General features: G+C 51.1%; 1 protein-coding gene across 2 annotated transcripts in view; it reads right to left on the reverse strand.

Moving 5' to 3' along the window:
* Positions 1-215: 215 nt before the first annotated feature.
* Pax2 (paired box 2) overlaps positions 216-21545 on the reverse strand; it is an 84980-nt gene continuing 63650 nt past the window's right edge. The window contains exons 9-13 of one of the 2 annotated variants that reach the window (XM_057777982.1): positions 20743-20918; positions 18317-18443; positions 4175-4276; positions 2004-2090; positions 216-1511 (exon numbers count right to left, since the gene is read on the reverse strand). In XM_057777982.1, coding sequence (XP_057633965.1) covers positions 1390-1511; positions 2004-2090; positions 4175-4276; positions 18317-18443; positions 20743-20918 — 614 coding nt within the window. In that variant the 3' untranslated portion in view covers positions 216-1389. Of the gene's footprint in view, positions 1531-2003; positions 2091-4174; positions 4277-18316; positions 18444-20742; positions 20919-21545 lie in introns of both variants that reach the window. The other variant, XM_057777983.1, reaches the window with a different exon arrangement.

Genomic DNA, 21545 nt, shown 5'->3' on the forward strand with positions numbered 1-21545 from the left:
GAGGGAGGGAGAGATGCAGGGAGGTGAGAGCGGAATTACAGAGAAACAGTCAACAAAACAGAGGCGAGAGGTGTCCACCGGACCATGTTCGTCATTTTGCATAGAGATTTCTTTCATAATTTTTTTTGTAAAGTAAAAAATGCCCCCTCCCCCAGGACGTGCTGTGCTTGAGTGGGCATGTAGCTGTGTCCCCCCTCCCCCCCAGCGAGCGGCGACCCTCACAGCACGGACAGCAGGTGTATCTACAGGCAGGGCGGGCGGGGGACAGGGACTCTACGGTACCCGGCGGGCGGGCGGGCGGGGCGGAGAGGGAGGGGATATGTACAGAGAGAGGTTCGCCTCCACACCACACACACCGTCTTTCTACAAAGCAGCCTTTTGGGTTTTTGTTTTGTTCGTTTATGCAAAGACCATCATATTAAATAAGTGTAGACTTTAGGGGCTCTGTTCGGCTGAGGGTGGATGGAGTGAGGCAAGCAGCCCCCAGTTTCCATCTCCCGGGCAGCTCGGTCGTCAGTTCGCTCCTGGCTCCTACCGCCCGCAGGTTGGGAGTTTGGGGTGGGGGGCAGCAAGTTACTGCTGGGAAAGACCAGTACTGGCAGCCGCAGTCGGAGGAAACTGTTCCCGCGGTGGCCCCGAATGGGCTGCGTGCAAGGTGTCCTGGGATGAAAAGGCTCAGGAGGGGAAAGTCAGAGTCAGAGGCCAGCAGATGGAAGAGGCGCTGAGGTAGGGGCAAGGCGGGGCCTAGAGTAGAGTCACTTCAGGAGATCCCACGCCCTGGGGAACTAGGCAGTCAGGGTGGACGAGCTCAGTTGGCGTCTGCTCGCCTTGGGTACCAGCCTTGGAAAACTCTGACGTCCCAAACGTCCCTCGAGTCCGATCCTCGCGTCCAGGTGCCACTGTCAGCGGCTGGACGCAGACAGAAGGCGGGGTCAGCCTGGCAGGCACAGGGGATGGGGTGGGGCAGGAGTTTCCCCAGGGGTTCCGACCACGGCTCCTCCTTCGGCACAAAGTCCTTTCCTTAGTTTCCCTAGCTCAGCTTCTGCAGCGAATCCTCCCAGTGACCGGGCGTCAGAAGCGGGCTGCCCCCGGGTGGGCCACGCTGATTGTGTGTCACAGAAACGTGCCGGACGCGCGGGCCAGAGGCAGGCGAGCTTCCGGGCGGCGAGGTGGTCCAGGCAGGCAGGGAGGGGCGGCGGGCGGGGCTGGCGATGAGCCGGGGCCTGAGGGTCCCACCCGCCGCTCCACTGGTGCTGTCAGGCCTTCGACTGGGTGACGTGAAGGGCTGCGGGGGAGGGGGGAGGGTGTCTCGAAGTGGAGGGGTGGGACTGGGACGGTGGCCGAGTGGCAGCTCGTCGCTTCGGTCCTCCCTCCCTCTGGGGTGGGCGGTCAGACTGGGACGATGTGGAGGCCGAAGCTGTCTGCCTGAAGCTTGATGTGGTCCCCGCGGTAACTAGTGGCGGTCATAGGCAGCGGCAGCAGCGGCAGGGGCGGAGCCCCGGGGGGCGGCACTATAATAATAAGGGGAACCTGGAAGTTAACACAGGAGAAGAATGGGCTGGGTGAGAGGACAAACAGGAGAACAAAAAAAGGAAAGAAAAGCAAAGAAAAGCCCTCCCCGGGTCCGGCAGGAACAGGACTGGAGGAATGTGACCGCCCTGAGGCCAGATCCCCAGGAAGAGCGCTGCGTTCTCAGGGCGGGAGAGGGACAGGACAGGTGACACCTGGCGGCAACAAGCCAAGGGATCCTACCGGCCCCTGCGGCCAAGAGCCTTCCAGTGACCAAGAGACAGGGGAGGGGGAAAGAGGCAGGAGGCAAGGCGCCCCCGAGGAGTCCTCAGGCCCCAGCGTTGCTACAATGAGTCTGTCTCCCTGGCCCATCCGGGTACCCAGAGTTAGGGTGGTCTAGAGTGGGATCGCTGTCCCGAAGCAGCCTGCGCGCCCGACCGGGCGGGCGAGCAGGCTAGCCGCTGAGCCGCCCGCCAGCCAGGTGGCGTACTCACTTAGTAAGGCAGGGTTGCTGAATCTCCAAGCCTCGTTGTAGGCGGTGTACTGGGGATGGCTGTAGGGGTTGCCTGAGAACTCGCTCCCTGTGGGAGGGTGGGGAACTGGAATTAGATGTGCTCAGTGTGCCCGGTTGGCCTCTTCTGCCCTCCCCGCTAGTCCCAGTCTCGGGTGTTGCAAGCAGAGCAAGGTCCGTGGGGGCAGGGTAGAGGTGAGGCCACGTGGGGACAGCCACCAAAGGCAAGAAGTAACCGTAACTCTGCGCACCTAGGCATGGAGGGATCTGTGGGCAGGTTTGTGCCTGGGATCCCCCGCGAAGCACTTCTGGCTACCCAGAAAGGGTTTGGCCTGGTCTGGCTGTGCCCACTTAAGTAACTTGGGAGCCTGAGAGCTTTTATGGTGGACACCTGCTTTAGGAACTCCACAGGATTAAAGAGGGGGAGGGTGGTGAAGGAAGGCCCTTGAGACACTTTGTCCCAGAAAGTCCTAAGAATGGTATCTCAGCGCTGTGCCAAAACTAGGCAGGTGGTGATGGTGCTGTTCTCCCGGGAAACAACCCCTTCCACTTTTTCCTCCTGAGGTTCACAATGGGCACCACGCAACTGAAGAAGGAGATTTGCAGGAACCAAGCGGACTGCCCGCAGGCCCGGGAGCCTGGGTAGTGGAGGGCACTGTGGGTTGAGCGCTGCCTCCCTCCCTTCAGGAGGAGAAAGGCCGGGCCTATGGGTTTCCCCCTCGCCCTTTCTCCTGTGTGATGACCCCAGACTGTTTACAGTGATCCCTAACCGCGGGTTAAGTAGAGGAGAAGGGGCCGCACTCCAAGAAGGTGCTGGGTGGGGGTGGGGGATGCAGCCACTGGAAAGCCTGTTTATTGACGAGGAGGGAAAGCATGCGTGCAGCGGGATAATGAGCTTCTGAGCTCAACTGTGACCAAGAGGAACTGAGCTATCTCCTTCCCCATCGCTAATGAAACAAGTGTAATTTCCTCATCAGCACTAGATTCTGTTTAACGACTCCCCCCTTGCCACCATGAGCTCTCTGCGGCTCCCCTCATCCCCACCTCCCTGCAGACTCCCCACCCCCACCTTCCCTCTCTTTCCTCACCCCCCACCTCCCTAAGACCTCCTCCAGCCTCCACCTGCACACGGATCTACCTCCAAAGCCTCTCCTGGCCCCCTACCAAGGCTTCCACTTGCCTTCTGCAGAGCCTGAGCGGGATTCCCTTCATCCACACCTCCAGCTTCTTCCGGTCCCTATTCTCTACTGCCCTACAGCCGACTCCCTAGTTTTCTCCACCCCACCTCTGCTTACTCAGGACTGTTCCTTGATGGATGAGGACAATCACCCTTTCTGGCCTCTTCTCCCCCTTCCAGTGAGAGTTGAACTTCAGGAACAGGGCAGACAAAAGACTCCAGAGTCAGTGGGTTGCAGGCTGGGAAAGTCTTGGTCATTTTAAGACAAGAGATCTTGGTGTTTCTTTGCCTTTAAATCACACCCATTTGGGATGGACGGTGGGGATAGCAACCACCAGGCTTTAAATACAGTCTCTGCCTCCTTAATTCCAAACCCAAGTACAAGGCCTCTGAGCAAAAAAAGGTGCGCTGGAGTCCCAGAGGAGCCCAGAGGCCCGTGTCCTCTGAGGTGTCGAGGTGTTCTAGATTGTTTCTCTCTGAAGTTGGGGTTTCTCTGTTTCCCTCCTGTCCTCCACTCCACCTTGAGACTAGCTTCCTTCTCTCTCTGAATTAGGGTTGGTTCTCTATAGTGCTTTCCCCCTCTGGCTTGGTGTGGACCAGTGTGGCTTTGTCTGAATGACTGCCATGCCCCTGAAAATGGTCTTTGGTTCCAAGTTTCCATGGAAACCAGGGCAGGCTCTTCCAAGCAGTGTCAGCTAGCTGGGGTGGGCTGGAGCATTGGGGCATAGGCTTGGACGGTTGGGTGCTGAGGAGGGGCCATAACCTACAGCTCTGTACACAAGGGGCACTTCTGAAAGCTTCCTCCTGGCATTACTTCTAAAGGGCAAACTGTGGCTTCTAAGGAGGAGGAGGGATGAAGGACAGTGGTTTGCAGGACGGTGGTTTATTGGCTCTCCTCCCACTCCCAGCCTGAGACTACAGACCATTCAGCAGCTCACCCACAATTTAGATCAGACATCTCCAGTATTGTCACCTACCAGGCACCATTCCTGCCAGGGTGGAGGTAGGATAGCTCCCCTGGCCAGTGGGGGGCACATGAGGGGGGTAACCAGGTAGAGTGGTGCTCGCCATATCACGACCTGGAGAAACACAAAGGGGAAGGCATGAGGCCCGGAAGAGAGGGGACTGCCTCAGCTCACACCTGGATGCTAGGGGGAGGAAGGAGATGTGCAGATGTGCATCTGAGCCATTGGGCCCTGAGTGCCTGAATTTGGGTCCAAATGTGATGTGTGTCCGCCATCAGCCTTGAGCGTGTGTGTATGTGTTTAATGTTACTCATTGTATATCTGTGCATACATGTATGCCTGCCTCAGTTTTTGTCTCCATGATTCCCAACTGAGGAGGAGATGGGCGGATATGCCCTGGGTTTACTCCTCTGAAGACACTTAGCTACTGTTGTTCTGGTGGACCTCTGTCATCCTGTCTGCTGCTCTAACGCCTATCTGTCCCTCAGGTCGAAGGCACCACACTACCACCTCTGCAAGGGTAGAGTCCTTCTAAGCAGACCTGTAGATGCCAGGCCTGGAGGATGGGAGACTAACCGGGGGGCTATTTTGCTATGGTTGGCATTTAAATAGAAAACCATCTATGAAGTGAATCAGGAACTTTGAGGGCAAGCAGGATCGGATCAAGTTCCAGTGAGCAAAATCTGCTCCCCCTACGAACAGCCTCCCTGGAAGCCTCTATTAGTCAGAGCCTACAGAGTGGGAGATGGGACTTCCATTGCCAAAAGCAGGGAGTGGAGGCAAAGTGAATCAATATTTGAGAAATACTTTCACGCAGAGACATTTGTCCTGGAACACAACAGCATGTGTCCATTTCTGTGGAGGGGTACCTTCTAACATACTCCAGTCTTCATGGATAGCATTGGCTCCTTCCTACCTCCCACACCCCATTACACTAGAGCCTGCCCTCTCCTGGGGTCCATGCATCTGCTGCAGATTCCCCTGTCTTCTCGCCAGATGGTGTCATTCTATTCCTCAGGCCTCTGTCCAACCCTGGGAAGGCAAGGTGTGGCTGGAGGAAGTCATAGCACTCTGTACACCCCCTTAGTTGGGTCCTAGTCATGGGGAGGTCCATGGAACTTTTCATGGCTATTCCATAGCATCTTTCTTCAGTACCGTCCACTTGGTGATGTCACCTACTTAATTCCTCAGGCGTACGCTTTCTCATCCCTACCTCGACACCTCTGAGAGAGTCATCCTTCTCTAGGAGTAAAGAGCCTGCTCAGGCTTTTCCATTTCCTGCTGCCTGTTGAATGCCCTCATTAGCTGTCCACTGTCACCTCACACTCAATAGGAATAAAGGCACTTCCATCTTCTTCTCTGTCAGTTTCCCAGTCCTTTTGAAGACACAGCCTTCTTTCCCCATCCCTTCCAATAGGCAACAGATTCTCCTTAGCCATTTCTGTTGTGTTCATTTCTATTCTCTCTGTCACATTTGTAGTTCGACCCCCGAGTTCCTGCCTTTGGCTTGCTCCAGTGGTTTCTCTTTGCTTGTATTCCTGCCTTCACAGTCTTCCCCCTTACCAGGCTAAAATGTGGCTGCTAGCCCTTCTGAAACACTGCTTGCTTTCAAATACTGCCATTGACTCCCTGTAGGCTACAGTTTGAATAGGGAACTCTCCAGACTCCGTGTCCCCCAGGTACTCACCCCACTTGGCTTTCCTAGCTCTGATTCTTTCTTCTGGTTGAGTTTGTTTTCATCCTGTGATGTAAAATGTCTGTGCTTGGATGTGACCTTTGCTTCCTTCTTACTCATAGTTTTCTTCCAGCTCAAGCCTCAACATTCCTATCCCTCTACTCCTCAAGGAAGTTTCTTTCAAGTTTCCATGACCTCTGTGTTCCATGGTTGACCATGTCAATGTCATTATATTGCAAAATGCAATGTCAGTTCTGCTGTTTCATGCCAAACCGACCATAACCCATTCAAGGGTAGGACCTACGTTCTGATCTATCCTGCATAGTTGAGAACGCAGTAGACTCTCAGTAAGTACTTATTGATCAATCCTTACAATTCCTCCATTGCATCCACAGCTGATCCCTGATGGACGATAATGGGTTCTCATTGTTTCATATTGTGTTGATCTACTACAGAGAAGCACAACTAAGACGAAATCTGTTTGTATCTTTTCCCTTTAACAATCAATTGAAATGGGGCTGGAGAGGTAGCTTTATGGTTAAGAGCACTGGCTACTCGCCTAGAGGACCCAGGTTCAATTCCCAGCAGCCAAATGACAAATCACAACTGTTTGTACTTCCAGTCCCAGGGGACTGATGCCCCCTTCTGGCCTCTTTGGGTACCAGGCATGTGGTGCCTACACATGCAGGCAAAACACCCTTATTTATTAAAATAAATAAAAGCTTAAACATTTGAAAAATAAATTAAAACAACAGTGGAATTTTTACAAAGATTTTCAGCGGTAGATTTATCTCTGGTGACTCAGATTTACTATGCAATAGAACGGTTTCCTTCTATGCCTGTCGGGTGTGGCTATCGCCTTACACGTCCTGAAATGCACTAATCAGACAACCAGCAAAGAAGATGCCACTTCTGAATCCCAGGCAGTAGAAGAATCTGCATTTGCTTTTTGTTTGCCCTATTTTGTTTTGTTTTGAGACAGTCTTACACCTAGCTCATGCTTGCCACAAACTTGTGATCCTCCTGCCTCAGACTCCTGAGTACTGGGATTACAGATGTGTGCTACCACAACTTGCTTGTGTTTGCTTTGTTGTAGGTTTTCTTGTGTGTGTGTGTGTGTGTGTGTATAATTTTGTTTTTCAAGGCAGGGTTTCTTTGTGTAGCCTTGACTGTCCTGGAACTAGCTCTGTAAACCAGCTGACCTCGAACTCAGAGATCCAACTGCCTCTGCCTCCCGAGTGCTGGGATTAAAGCTGTGTCACTGCCTGAATTCTGTATTGACTTCTATTGCCAATAAAAAAAAGTGCACATCTCCTGAGCATCTCTCAGCAGAGAAGACCCAAAGCTCACAGCAAGAGAAAAACACCTATCAGTTCCTAGGGAGAGAAATGAATTATATGGCATTTATTTGCCAGAGAAGACCCAAGAGAAAATGGGATTACAGGAGATGTGGAGGTTTTGAAGCTAGAGAGATATAAAACATGATTCTTCCAGGCCCTGTGATCTCAATATCCACAAAGCAGCCAGGAAGCAGAGTGTGCCTCCCTCCTTTTTTGCCCCTCCCTTCTTATTCTTTCTATTGTTTTTCATTCTAACATCATGCCTTTTTGTTAATAACAGGAGAATTGAATTTGATGTTCACTGTCGTCATTCTTACAACTAGTTGAACACAAGTTCCCCACAACGGAAGGTATTCACATGAAACAACAGACCAAAACAAAACAACAAAACCCAGAGGAGACAAAGAAAGGGTGGATGGTCCAGAAGCTGTCTCCAGTCAATTCTCTCGCAAAGTTTATTCCCACAGCCACCTGGCCTGCAAAATGGCATGTTCAACTTCCAGCAGGTAGAAGACTTTGCCTACTGAGAACTGCTCCCTGAAAGATTGATTGGAAGGCACGTTTCCAAATTCTACTTAAAAAAAAAAATCTATTTTTTTAGGTATCAATTTAAAATTCAAAAAATATGGGAGAAGAGGCCCATGGTGAGGAAAAAGCATTTGAAGTTTTCCAGTGCTTGTCCTACACCTGTGCTTTGCTCTGTAGCGGCGACGCACAAAGAGGTCCCTGTGCAGGACCTCTAAGTCAACAAGGTGCCAGCCGCTGCATACAAAGCGTGCTCAATGACTTCATTAGTACACAGATGACACCTGATAAGCAGGGAAAAATAAATTGACCAAAGTCTTGCTAGAGCCATATATTCTCCTGGAACACCGTTGTCAATAACGGCAAACACACAGTGCAGGAAGTTTTCAAATTACTAAAACTATCATACCATTTGCCCAGCAGCGTTCTTTGAGCAAGCCTCCTTTGGCGAGGAAATATCAATGGGAAGCAGAAGAATTGACAGAAGCGCTGGGTGCTGCAGCCTTACAGGGAGCTGGGCAGATGGTGGTGGGGGTGACTCAGAAACTGTGAGATGGCAAACAAGCCAAAGCACAGGAACAGGAGAAAAGCCTACACGGCAGAGTGCATCGGTTATGAAATACGTGCCATCCCGCGGAAGACAGGAAGCAGTAAAGCATCGGCTTGCTCACTGACACTGCCAGTAACATAAAAAGCACCAGGAATCCGAAAGGATAAAAAGTCAACGTCCCTGTGAGGGAATGGGCATTTCATATGGCCTACTTGCCTTCTGATGCTACAAAGCTTTCAAAGATGAGTCTTCGGGATGACTGTGCCCTTCTTTTAAAGGTAGAGAGACGGGGACACAAAGGCATAGTGACTCTCCTGGGACTACATGCTATGAATGACAGCACCAACATTAGAAGCCATGTCCATGCCGCACTGCCTTTAATGGCAGCATGGACCCAGATACTCCCCCAAAAGAGCCGAAGAGAAGGAAAAGAAGTTTTCCAGCAAGCAAAACCTCATACCACTACATTACCATTAAGATGAGGCGAGGAAAAAAAAAAAGGACACAAGGAAGGAACAAGCGTGTGGGAGGTCTGTAGTAAAACTCCATGGGGTGGAGTCTTCGTCTCCTTTGAGAGTTCTTTAACACGAAAAAGCCCCTGTGAGAAGCAGCAGTAGTGGAGAGTCTTAAAGTACCCAGAAGTGTTAGAAGCACTGCACTTGATGAGGATGTCTTCGCAGTTCAACTGCGGGAATCCCTGAAGACTCCAAAGCCAATTTTTGCAGCAGTCGCTCTGTCTGAATCAGACAGTGCACTTTCGTCAGGCATTCCTTAGCAAATGGGCCAGAGCAAATCAACTGTTTTGGAGAATTCTAAGTGCAGCCTCTCTCCCAAGCATGGACAGAAGCAAAGTTGCAAGCTTTATGAAGAAATTAGAGGTTTTAAGTCATCAGATTGTGTGTGCCGTTTGGTTGAATCAGCAATCTCCTGGCTCCTGGTCTTTCTAGCATCCATTGAACAGCTACCATGTTCTAGTCCTCACCCTCGTTATCTTACATGTGTTATCATCTCCTTTAATTCTTTATCAATTCTACCAGTTGAGCTATTTTTAATCCCTGATTTTTCAGATCAGAAACTGAAACACAGAGAAACTAAGGATTATGGTCAGGATTTCACAGCTAATTGACAGAGGACCTGGACTATAGAAATGATAGGCCAGGAGATTGATACCGGACTGATACTCCCAAATACGACAGACCTAAAGGCAGAGTAACCTGGGCTCATGCTAAATGAACCTGTCCTGTAAGAGGACATCTTAGACTGTTTTGGTTTGGTTTCTGGAGACAGGATTTCTCTGTATATCTCTGGCTGTCCTGGAACTCACTCTGTAGACCAGGCTGGGCTTGAACTCAGAGAGCTCCGCCTGCCTCTGCCTCCCGAGTAGGGGGATTAAAGGTGTGCGCCACCACCCCCGGCTCAGCACTGTTTTGTGCATTTCAGCTTGCCTCATTTTTGTGCAGCAGGGGATTTTAGACTGGGGTTCACTGATTTGGTAGGGCACCACAGATATATTTCAAGGGTTTCACAGAAAGCTATACGTAAATGTTACTATACCTCTTTCTGGGTAGGAGGTACATTTAAAAATGGTACTCTCAAAAGTATTCATGACTCCAAAATGAATAAGCTATGCTTATAAAGCAAGCAAGCAAACGAGGGAAACTGTCGTTTGGTAGAAGAAACTGATTTGTTTGTACCTTCTCAAACAACATTAATGAAACCATACAAGAAACAGCCAAGTATGGAGCATCAGGCTTATCTCAAGTCCAGGTCTATGTCCGTGTTCAGAATTAAGAGGGAAGCTGCCCAGGCACAGAAACTGCTTCTCGAGAGTCTTTGGCAACGAGGCTCATTAGACACAGATTTACACAGCAGAAGTTTCACCCAAAGACTTTAGAGATGCTGTTGCTTGGCATCGTTCTCGGAGGATGAGCATTTCTGCTATCCATTTGACACTGCGGAGAACCCTAAGGCCAGAAAACATAACTCTTGTTTTACTGCCCTAGCCTCACGTTTATCTGCCTCTCATATAAGGTGGCAAAAAGGAAGACATTAGATTTCCTCAAGGCTAGTGGTCTGTGCTTACATCTGACACAAACATAGTGCATGCAAGAATATAGTCGCCAACTTTTTAATTGCTGCCTAAATTATTTTATCTTTGCATTTACAAGTTATATGTAATACATTAAAACAGTGACTCTTGAATCCATAAATGATGCTTTCAAGAGAAGGAAATCACATTCTATGTTTCATTTTGGTTTTTATTTCTAAGATTTCCAGACTCTCCCAAGGTTTGCCTTCTAGAACAGAGGAGCCTGTGGATGGACCCCACTTACACCACTGTGTGGACTTGCCTGCTCCAGATTCCAGCAGAGGGGGCTGTGCTCACAGCTCAGGGTGGCTGTTCTCCTAGCTGAAGGGCTTGTCCACTGACAGCTGGACTTTTAGTCCCCCGAGGTATTCTAGGCAGAGATGCTAGACCTGCACTGGCTCAGTGAGGTCTGTGCCTTGACCGCCAAACATCTGGGCACAACTGGTCAGGCTATTTCCACCTTCTCCTCTCACACAAGGCCCTTATAGGGCTGTGCTCTGCAGCATGAGGGCAGAGGGAGCCCAGGAGGGGCATGCCTCTAACTTGGCTGGGCATGGATGGAACTGCTGGCTCAGCCTGAGAGAAATCTAAGGAGAATCGCACTTTCAAATGGCCAGAAGGAAACTTGACTCACTTACAGAGGTGGAAATTGTGACTTGGGAAGGTACCGTCTTCTCTGACTCCATGAGCAAATGAAAAGCAGAGTTGGGCAGATGCCGGTGCCCAGGTGGTTGGGCAAGGCGCTCACACACAGGCTCAGTGCATAAGAGACCCTCGTGCTGGGTGGGCAGAGGTTAAGCCGGTTTGCACAGTCTCCTGCCACTCCTGGGTCTCCCAGTTCCTCTCTGGCTTTATTTTGTTCTCTGAGAGTGCTGGGTTGTCAGGTCTAATCCTTCTGAAAGCACAGTGTTTCTCAGGCTCTCTGTGTGAGTGAAACCCTAATCCCGAGGAGGAAGACGGCCACTTAAGCTGCTGGAGCATTAGCCTGCTCCTGGAGCCGCTGGATTTCCTCCTCTCTGCCAGGCAGCCCCACTGCCACCGGGGAGGAGAGCAGAGGATTCCAAGCTGAAGGCAGCAAAGCCCCTCGGAGTGACAGGAGCAGGAGCGGCAGGGCTGCCTCGCAGAGCTCAGGGTTAAAGAGGCACCGGCTTATTTGTCCTGAGGGTCTTCCTGTCGCCTTGTGGGTATCTGGTTCTCTGAGAAACAGGTTTCAAGTCTTGCCTTGGTGGCTTTAAGGCCACTAGGGCATTTCTGAGCCATACCTGTGACATTCCTCAGAGCACCACCATCAGAATTCCCAGTCATCCAGGAAAGACTGTATCAGCAGCCTTCTCCTTAGACAGCCTCTGCTTAGGAAGTGCCAAAGAGCAGAGCAAACAAACTCAGTGTTGAGGAGCCCCTCTTCGGGCCACCCTAAGCATCTCTAAACAACATTCGGCAGCTGAAAGGGTCTTTCCACCTCCCTCATTGTAAAAACACGGTGCTTGCCCAGGCAGCCAGCCCTCCTTAGCCTGAGCTGGGTACTGTACAACCGCATATATTTAAAGACCATGGGTTTTGTGACAATGTTTTGATTCACACTAAGAGGCCTGTCTCTCTTATCACTAAATAACTTAGAGTACATGATGAAGGAAAAGCGTGGTCCGTTTGACATGCCCAGCATCTTGGGCTTGTTTCATGGATAGAAGAGATAAAGAGAAGTGGTAGAAACTCCCATGGTGTGGACCACATTCTGGCTCAGCTTAGAAGGCCACAGAACAAGGCTGCTAAGATGCCCCAAACTCTTGTCATCTTCTCCATGATTCCCTGTGTGGTCCCAGTGTTTGCTTCTGCTCAGGCCCACTTCTGGGGAGACTAGCCCAGCATTCCTGGGATGGCTGGGTATATGTTACAACACTTCAGCCTGGGTGCTACTCTAAAGAGTGAGCTAAAGGCTCTTCTTCACATCTCTCCCCTCAAAAGGTAGACTGGATAAAAGAGGAAAGGAAGAGTCCCATCCAGTGCTTCCCTAAGCTGCAAACCCTGGGCACCAGCATATCTGTCAATGTCTCATTGCTATGGAAATGCCTCCATAATTAAATCACAGTGAGGTCTGGGGCTTAAGGTCCTTGGGGACACAGCTAGAGGCCTCAGAGATAGCTAGAGGAGGCCTCACCTCTTTGCCTCAGGCCTTCTCTGCCTAACTAGAGGTGTTGAGGAGAAGCCCTGTGGTGTGGGTTGGTCACCACTGGAATGGGGCTCTTAGACTCTCCACAGGTCTGGAGTTGCCCTCACCCTTTTCTTTCAAGGTTCGAGGGAAACTCTGGTGTCTGTGTTCTAAATTCCTCCACCTAATCAGGGGCTGTGAACCAACAGACAAGAGTAGGAGACTCCCAGCCTCCTTCGGCAGCATTTCTGAGCTTTTATTGCCTTCTCCTACCTGTAAGGGAATAGCCAAGGGCTATGTGTTTATTTTATGGGGGAAATGCAGTTGCATTGGAAGGGGGTTGTTAACTACAGGAAAGGGGAGGTCCCTGGAGGTGCTCAGGACTCTTTGAGTAGAGGAGGAGGTTTCCCAGGGTCCACAACTCTCTCTGCCAAAGGGTCACTTTGCTGTCCACTGGAGATTCGGGCAGCATGTGCAAGATGCTGCATTGGTACCCTGCAGCCAAGGTTGTACTGGCATTGCTGCCTCTGATCCCCAGGACCGGGGTCAACCCTGCTCTTCAGCTCTGAACCTGGGGTGTCTAACCTCCTCATTCTGTCAAAGTCGACAGTTTCTACCTCCTCTGTCTTGGGCACTCCCCTCTTGAGTAGCACCCCCAAATCTTTCCTGGACCTAAGTGACAGCTTCCTTCAAAGCTGTAGTTTCTAGGTAGCCAGGAAAATTGCCCTGAGCTCTTGAATAAAACTACCTCCTCTCCACCAAGGCTGGGAAGACTAGAGTCTAATTAACTAACCTCCCCTGCAACATACACAGGGGAGGGGAGTGCTGTCCTGGGTCTGAAATCTCTCCTAGTCAATATTATCCAGAAGAAGAGCAAAACTCTGTACTGAGAAGACTCTGAATTAGATAAACTCGGAATAGGCTCGTTCCTCTTCCTTTACTCTCATTGGCCTTTTGGGTCTCTGTTATCTTAAAATTGGCTTGGCACTAGGGGAAAGGATCCTGGGTCTAGATCTGGGCTAAAGAAGCTCATCTTTCTCTTGGAGTTTTTCCTTAATTGCTGTTCACTTTGGGATATTCCGTGAGAGCTGGCTTTGGGGGACGTTAATTGTCCTCTGTATCACATCTGCTAACTTTCCCTGATGGTTCACAGGCACATGAAATGTGGAAGCATTTTTATGATGAGTTCATCTTCTATGGTAGGTTCTTTTGTTTGTTTGTTTTTGTTTTTTCTCAATGGGAGTCCTCTGCATCTTGGATCATGGGCTATCTCTACATAGAAGGTTTTACTTCATTCCTGCTCACACCAGAGTGAACTATTGTCCCCCACAAAATTCCCTGTAAGTTCTTAGCATGGGGTTCCTGCAGCTGCTTATGGCATGAACTTGGCTTGTCTACGTATGAATTTTCCTGGCCCCTTTCCTCGCAATGACATGTGCCTCTCTACTTTGTATCCCTGGGTCATGAGGAAGAAACACCCATGGCTCTCCAGTCCCTGGACAGTGTTTCCTTGTTCTGTCTCCATTTCTCTTGGGTCCAAGATCACACCTTCTGCCTGGTGCATTCTGCCTTAACATCCCTGCGCTAGGGTTTACCTCTATGAGAAGGCCGCAGTGTCTCACAATCTGCTTTGACTCTGACTTTCCTGTTTCTGGGTCCAGAGTGAGGTGTGACTATGTATTAATCACTCTGCTGCTATATTTCAACCAGCTCTGTCTTATCTATAAGCTTAGTCTGCCTTGTTTCTGAGTACCAGGGCCGTTCCTCTCATACCTTTGACTCTACCGAGGGGGAGAACTGCATTTGCACAAGGTGGTGTTGCCCACTAGAGGCCAGTGAAGCCCACTCTATGCAGCTGCTCTGGGGGCATGTGTGCTCCTTAGCCTCTCTGAGAAGCATGGGGGCTATGCTGGCACCAACTCCCTTCAGCCTCATAACAGCCCGCATACACCCAGGAAGGAAACTTGCCCTGCTGTAGAGCAGATTTTGCCTAAGTCAAGACACTCTCGAATCCCTAAGGACTTTGAGGATAGAACTTGTTTTCAGTTTCTCCTCTCAGAACAACATTGCTTTTGGGGTCTCTGCAGGCTTCCCTACTGCCGCAGCCTGGGCCAAGGCCAGAGAGGAAGCCATGGGGAAGAGGGGTTGCTCCCGGTGATGGGAAACTTAATAAATGAATGCTAGAACAGGTGAGCACAGCAGAGTCCCAGATCAGAGGGCTTGGGGAATAGGTAAGGGTTAAAAGCTACTACTCCCCTGTGGGGTCCTTTGAAGAGAATAAGCAGGCTTTGAAGGCAGCTCCAAGCAGCCACCCTGAGGAAGCCCGAGGCCAGAGTGCCCCTGGCCCACCCTCCCATCCGGTGGGTCCCCTTTTCCTTATCACTTAGTTGAGATTCGGCTCTGTTCCAGACCAGCAGCCTAGAGCAGTGGGCTGGAGCAAAGAGACACAGCCGAGCTAGGGCAACCCAGCGGCAGAGAGGAGAGTGGGTGATAAATTTAAATAACCAGCTTGACTTGGCAGCTTGCTGAGTTGTGATGCAGTGAAATTAAAATCTCGGCAGAACTTCCAAACGCTACCCTGAGAAATTGGTGTCTTTGCCTTGGTTCCCTGCTGGAAGCTGGGTGGGGAGGCTCTCAGGCTGAGTCCTAGCCTGTGGCAGCCACCCTTGCCTGTGATGTGATTAGCTGTGTCCTGGCCCACTGGCTCCCACTCTCTCTGCCACACAATAGTACAGGCTCCTGTCTCCTCTCAGTCCTGACCTTGTGGAACAGCTGTATCAAGTGGCTGGTGAAGTTTGAAATCAGCCTCTAGTGCCAGGAGGTGGCAGGAATATCAATAAGGTCTGGTTTGCAGGTTGGGCCAAGGTCTTCCCCACCAGCTTCCTTAAGACCCATTTCTTAGGGCTTGCCTCTTCTTAGGGAGGAGGCTGAGCTGACTTGTGGATTGCCTTGGCACATCCAAGACTGTAGGCACAGCCTGACCTGGCAGCTCCCTGGTTTAGCACCCATGAGGCCACACCTACTACTAGGTTCCCTTTTTCCACCATCAAAGTCCTTACCATTCTCAGATGAAATAAGCTTTTAAAGAATGTTTGTGAGCTGGATGGAGTGGCTCACTCTTTTTAATCGAATCTCTCAGGAGACTGAGGTACTTAGCTGGACTGTTCTGAGTTCAAGGCCAGCCTGGGTTACATACATAATGAGGCTGTATGGAGGTTGGGGGTAGAAGAATTTCTGCAAATACACCGAGAGTCTCTCTCACCTCCCCAGCATGCTTGGAGCCCAGTTCTCACAGATGTCAACATCTCTCTAGAACTCACTCAAAGTCCATTTTGTTCTGCCTGTCCTTGCCATACTGCTTCTTGCTACCTGTCAAGTCCTGGCCCCAAAAAGCCAGCAAGCTAAACCTGTTCCCAAGATGGCCCACGAAGTCTCTGGGCAATACCCGTTTCTCACCTTGACAGTAGCTCCAGCAAATTCTGTTTGTCCCCATAATAAACACATCATGAATCATTCATCTTTAATAGATTATGCAAATTAGGAGGACATAAAATCAACAAAGATCAATAGCTTCAGCCGTTTAATTGCCAGCTAAAACATTTTAAGAATGAGTATAATCTGCAGCTCTTTCTCGAGTAATGGCGCTATTAATCCAAACATTGGCTCTTGGTCTAAGTGTGAACAAAATCATTCCCTGCCCCCAGCCACCCCTCCCTCCCCTCCCCCACTCCCTCCACACTTCTCTCTTTTTTGGTAATTTCCAGTTTCTGAGCGAGTTTCCCCGTCATTACCACTGGCGAACAGCTCCGAATGTTAATGGTTCTGCTTTTGTTACTCCTCGCTTGATTGAAATGTCGCATACAGATTGAGACGTTAGTGCTAACTTGCCACCTGGGAATGTCAAGCTGGGTCTGAAATGAACTTTTCTCACACTTGGATCCAGATGGATCAGCCGAAGATGTTCCCAGGCTGAGCTGGGACCGTTCCAGGGCCATGGGGGGGAGACTGGGGGGGGGCTGCTCAAGGTGGAAGCATTTTTCTACATTAGCCCCCCAGGGTCCCTTGCAGCAGGAGTCCTGCCCGGAAGAGCCACATGTCCACCCCCAGGAAGTTCCTGCCTTCTGGACTGCAGCGCTGACTAAACTCGGAAAAGAGTCCTTACACTCTTTTCCGAGTTTTGGGGAGCAGCCACTGTGTCTGAAAGCTGGCCTGGCTTGGGCAGGACCATCAGAGAACAACTATATTGGGCTTCAGAGAACTCATATCTAGGGCCTGTTGGTCTAAGCTAGGGGGTTCTCAACCTGTGGGTCATGACCCCCTTGGGTCGCATATCCTGCATATCAGATAATTACATTATGATTCATAATGTAGCATAGTTAACAGTAGCAAAATTACAGTTATGGAGTAGCAACGAAATACTTTTATGGTTGGGGTGATTGCCACGGCGTGAGGCATTGTAGAAAAGGGTCACAGCAGCAGGAAGGCTGAGAAGCACTGATCTAAGCTGTGTCCTGACTCAGCTGGTGTAGCTCAGGACATCACTCCGAGAAGCCCAGTCAGTCCAGGAACTCATCAGAGACTCAGTCTCTAGATTCCTAGCCAAAGATTACAACTCTGTTTTTACTGGACATGGTTGTATGGGGCATCACGTCAGGAAAGCATGGGAGATGTAGGGCTCTCTGGAGCCCCCTGGAGGGGCCTCTGAGCCCTTCTTTGCCTGAGTTGAGCTTCTAGCCACAGGAAGTCACCAAGTCACCAACACAACAAATCACCACAGAGCCCTGTCCTGTATCAGGGCCCGTGCCTGCTCCCTGTCTTTGCCCCTGGATGTCATGCTGGCGGCCGACAGCCTTGCTGCCCTGTCCCCAGGCAGTCTCGGCTCACTCACAGGTAATGAATGCCTCAGTGTCTCCCAATCCCCACCGAGACCCTTCTCAATCATCCTGTCTCCCAAGGTACAAACGGCACATTGGCTTTAGTGCCTCCAGAATAATTAGGTGAATTTTAATAACACCTCGATGTGTGCCTCTCTTACTAGAGCTCTCTCCTGGCCTGGAAACCCTTCCATGGCACCACGGACCTTCTGAAGCTGGCCTCTGAGGCCTTTCTACCAGCTTTCCCCTCTATGGCCGCTCCAGTGCCTCTGCAACTCTCATCCCTGGAAGGCTTGGCCAGGGTGCCTCTGTCCTGTATCTGACCTCCCCTGGCCTTGGAATCCAACTTTCCTCTCGGTGGCTTTCTCCAGGAAGAAGAAAGCACAAAGGCCACAATAACCGTGTTCCACTCTGCAGGGCCACTACTACACCCTCAGGTCCCAGGCCACAGCTACTCAAGCTGCACGAGAGAGGAAAACAAGGCCCTCGGCAACCTTGGGGACAGAGAACTGTGAAGGCTAGAGGCTGAGGGCGTCACTTTCCTCAGCTGGCCTATTTGCCCAGACATTCTTCTGCACATGTCCTAGACAAAGACTGGGAAGGCTGGACAACTTGGGGAGAGAGGAAGGAAGGAAGGAAGGAAGGAAGGAAGGAAGGAAGGAAGGAAGGAAGGAAGGAAGGAAGGAAGGAAGGAAGGAAGGACAGCGGAGAGCAGGCCCCTAGCCCCCACTTTTCAGGCCGAAGTCCAGAGCCCTGACCACAATGTTTCAAGCCTTCATCCACACACATCTGTTCAGGAAGTCTCTCTCTCTCTCTCTCTCTCTCTCTCTCTCTCTCTCTCTCTCTCTCTCCAGATACCATGGCAGGGGGCCCACTTGTCACACTGGGCCCCAGATGGCATCAACCGAGGCACCCCACTGAAAGCAGCACTCCACCCTCCTGGAAGCCCTCTTACCGGTCACGACGGGGTATGTCTGTGTGCCTGACACATTGCTGCCCAGCTCGGGGTTGGCGGATGCAGAGAGACCTGACTTGACTTCATCAAGCCCAGGGGTCAGGGCCGGGAGAGAGTACTCATTCCCCTGGGAGGAGAGAGAAAAGTGACAGCTCTCTATTGATGTGCATACATGGAAGGACGCAGTGCAGATGGAGAGGAGGACCCTGGAGCCCTCCCAGATGGGGCGGAAGGAGATGGCTGGGTGGGGCAGGGAGTCGGGGAGAGTTTGGAGAGAGTGGGGGGCTAGTCCACCCTGGGGGTGGAGTTCACAGCTCTGCTGGAGTTTCTTCTTTAGCTTCTGCCTAAGGAGCTCCAGGGGGGAGCGTAGCAGTAGGGAACCCCTTGCTGAGACGTGTGGGGTGCTCAGGTTCCTCTGAGTAGGAGCCTTGGGGAACAGAGATGGTCCCTGACACATGGCCGAGGTAGTTGTTGGGGGAAGGGCCTCTTGGGGCCTCCAGCCTGGCACTGCTGGATTGGCTGATGGGGTATGGGCGCCCCTCTTTAAAAAACAAACAAAGACAGCCCCATGGGCCCTTTGCTCTCTGCCTGTGCACTGGGGTATGAAATTGGGGAGGGGGAGAGTCCACATGGCTAACAGAAGGGTGGGAGGGGGCCAGCCATTGAGTCTGAAAGGGTGTCCTGCCCGAAACACTTGGGTAATTGCCTTTTTATTGCGGCCACCACCAAACCAGACCCTGAAGCTGGGCAGCCCAGGAGTCTGCACAGAGCAGGAAAAGTTGCTCTGATTAATATTACGTTAAATTAAAACTGATTTTCTGCTCTTTCGGGTCCGTTTTTTTTCCTTCCGCTTCCTGGCCCCCCCAGAGGACCCCCTCCCCTCTCTGGCTGGACGGGATTGCCTCGTCATTTCCAATTCCTTCTCGTATTGATCTTCCTGTAGAAATCAGTTTTGTAATTAGCTGCAAATTAGGCCTTCTACTGGGGGTGAAGCTGCCCCCTGATTTATCACCAGAGTAATTCGCTGTGATCGGAGAGAAATTAAAATGAACTCAATTAGGCTTCGGATTTGCTTTATGGGCCCTGCTCCGAGTTTCAGGGGGAAAAATGACTGTGCTGGTGTTTAATAGTCTAATGAAAGTAAATAAAGGTTATTCATTGTAATACAGCCGGGGACTTGGGGAGGGTGCACTGAGCCGCCCGCCTCGGCCAGCTCCTCCTTTGTTGGTTTATGGCTCAGGGCACCTTAAAAAGACTTTTGATTTTTGTTTTATGAAGACAAACAGCTTATGGGATAAAAGGCCGGGCGGGGAGAAAGTCGAGAGGCTAGGAGCTGTTGGAGTCTTTGAGTGTAAGTGTGCTATGTGAGCCTGAGGGCCTTTGCCAGTGTACAAGCGTGTGCATGTGTGTGAGCACGCAAGCGTAAGTGTATCACAGCAGGCTGTGTTCTGCTGCACTCGGAGGCCTGATCTAGGTCATATATGTAGGCAGGCTGAGGCTATGGTGATGTGCGGGTGGAGGCGTGTGCTAGAGGAGTGTTGAGCGGGTGACCTGGGAAGCATGCGCATTTACGGGGTTTGCAGGACGGCTGGGTTACATAGCGAGAGCTGCGTGCGAGGGAAAGAGCGGTACAGTAATGGGAAATGGGGAGTCTTCTTTAAGTTTTAAAATAAAAAAAATTATAGCGTGGGGAGTAGGTCATCCCTTGGCACACATGTTAAAGTCTGTGGAGTCAGTTCTTCCCCTCCGCCTTTTCATGAGTTCCGGGACCAAACTCAGGCTGCCAGGCTTACAGCGCTGGGTGGCAAGTGCCATTCCCCTCAGAGCAATCCTGCTGGCCCTGAAATGGGAGGTCCTTGGGGATATGCTTCCAAGTGGTGTGTTTTGCTGATGTGGCATATGCGCCAGGCTGTGTTGCGCTCTGTGCGCTTCTGTGTCTGTGGGCATGGTGAGCGACTAAGACAACCGTCGGCTGGACTGGGTTCAGAGTAGGTGGATGCATCAGAAGGCAGCCAGGTGGGCTTTCCATCTGACACAGGACAAGAGGATCTTCACGGACTTTCTGTAGGACCTCATGAGAGCAGGGCACGGGTCAGAGCAAGGGGATGTTTCTGTCCTTGTGCCAGGGTCACAGAATGCAGAGCTAGGGTGGGGGACTGTGGAATGTTGCACTGCCCTTCATAAGGAATCAGAAACTCTGAATAGAGATAATATTCATCCTTTCACCAGAGCTCATCATTTTCAGCGACTACATACTGGAATTATTTCTCTAAGCTATGCCTTAACATTGGTCTGTGCTGTCACGGTCACAAAGTACACACATGGTAGCCATATGAATGCACGCCATGCTGGGTGCTTGGTGTGAGAGGGGCCGTGCTCCACCCAGTTCCTTTCTGTTCTGGGTGAACAGGAAGCTCCCCTCTCACCTGTTCTGATTTGATGTGCTCTGATGCCTGGAAGACATCTGGATAGGAAGGTCGTTCAAAGACCCGATCCAAAGCTTCCAGCTGCTGCTGGGTGAAGGTGTCGGCTCGCAGGTGCTTCCGCAAACTGTCCACACCGCTCTGGGAGTCTCCATTAGGGACAGAGCCCTCGGACACATCTGGGGAACACATAGACACTTAAGGCATGAGCACTAGGGGCCAGCAGAAACAAGGAAGGATGTGGTGGATAAATGACTGGGCACTTGGCTCTGGACCCCGGCACCCTGTGCCTCTGCTAAGGTCCCTTACTTCTAGTCCATACACTACAGGAGTCTGGTCCTTCCTCAGAGACCTGGCTGAGGAAGTCAGAGCCATGAAAGAGTTGAGGAGAGAAAAAGAAGGGAGGTCATAGCTGTGTGGACAAGAAAGACTAGGCAGAGGTGGAGCCAGGGGGTCCCACGAAACTGCTTTCAAGGCTCTCTTTTCCCAGGACCTCCACCCATCCCCCAGCCTGAGTCATCTAGACGAGGGGCTGGGTTCCCAGACAGGCATTACTGTGGAGAATTGAACTGGGTTCAGATAAATTTCAGTTCCACGGATTCCAGGGGCTGAAAATCATCAAATCTCTGAAGCTGAGTATAACACAGAGTCTGGGGAAAGTAATTAACTTCTTCCAAGGAGGAAGGGTTCTGAGAGCAAAGCTGAGGTCCCCTGGCTGGGATGGAGACTGAGCAGAGGAGCCATGTACGGTTAGCACCCTGGACAGACTCCAGAGAACATGAAAACTGCTGTGACCTGGCACCATT

This window comes from Chionomys nivalis, chromosome 8, assembly GCF_950005125.1.
Source record: "Chionomys nivalis chromosome 8, mChiNiv1.1, whole genome shotgun sequence".
Lineage (NCBI taxonomy): Eukaryota > Metazoa > Chordata > Mammalia > Rodentia > Cricetidae > Chionomys > Chionomys nivalis.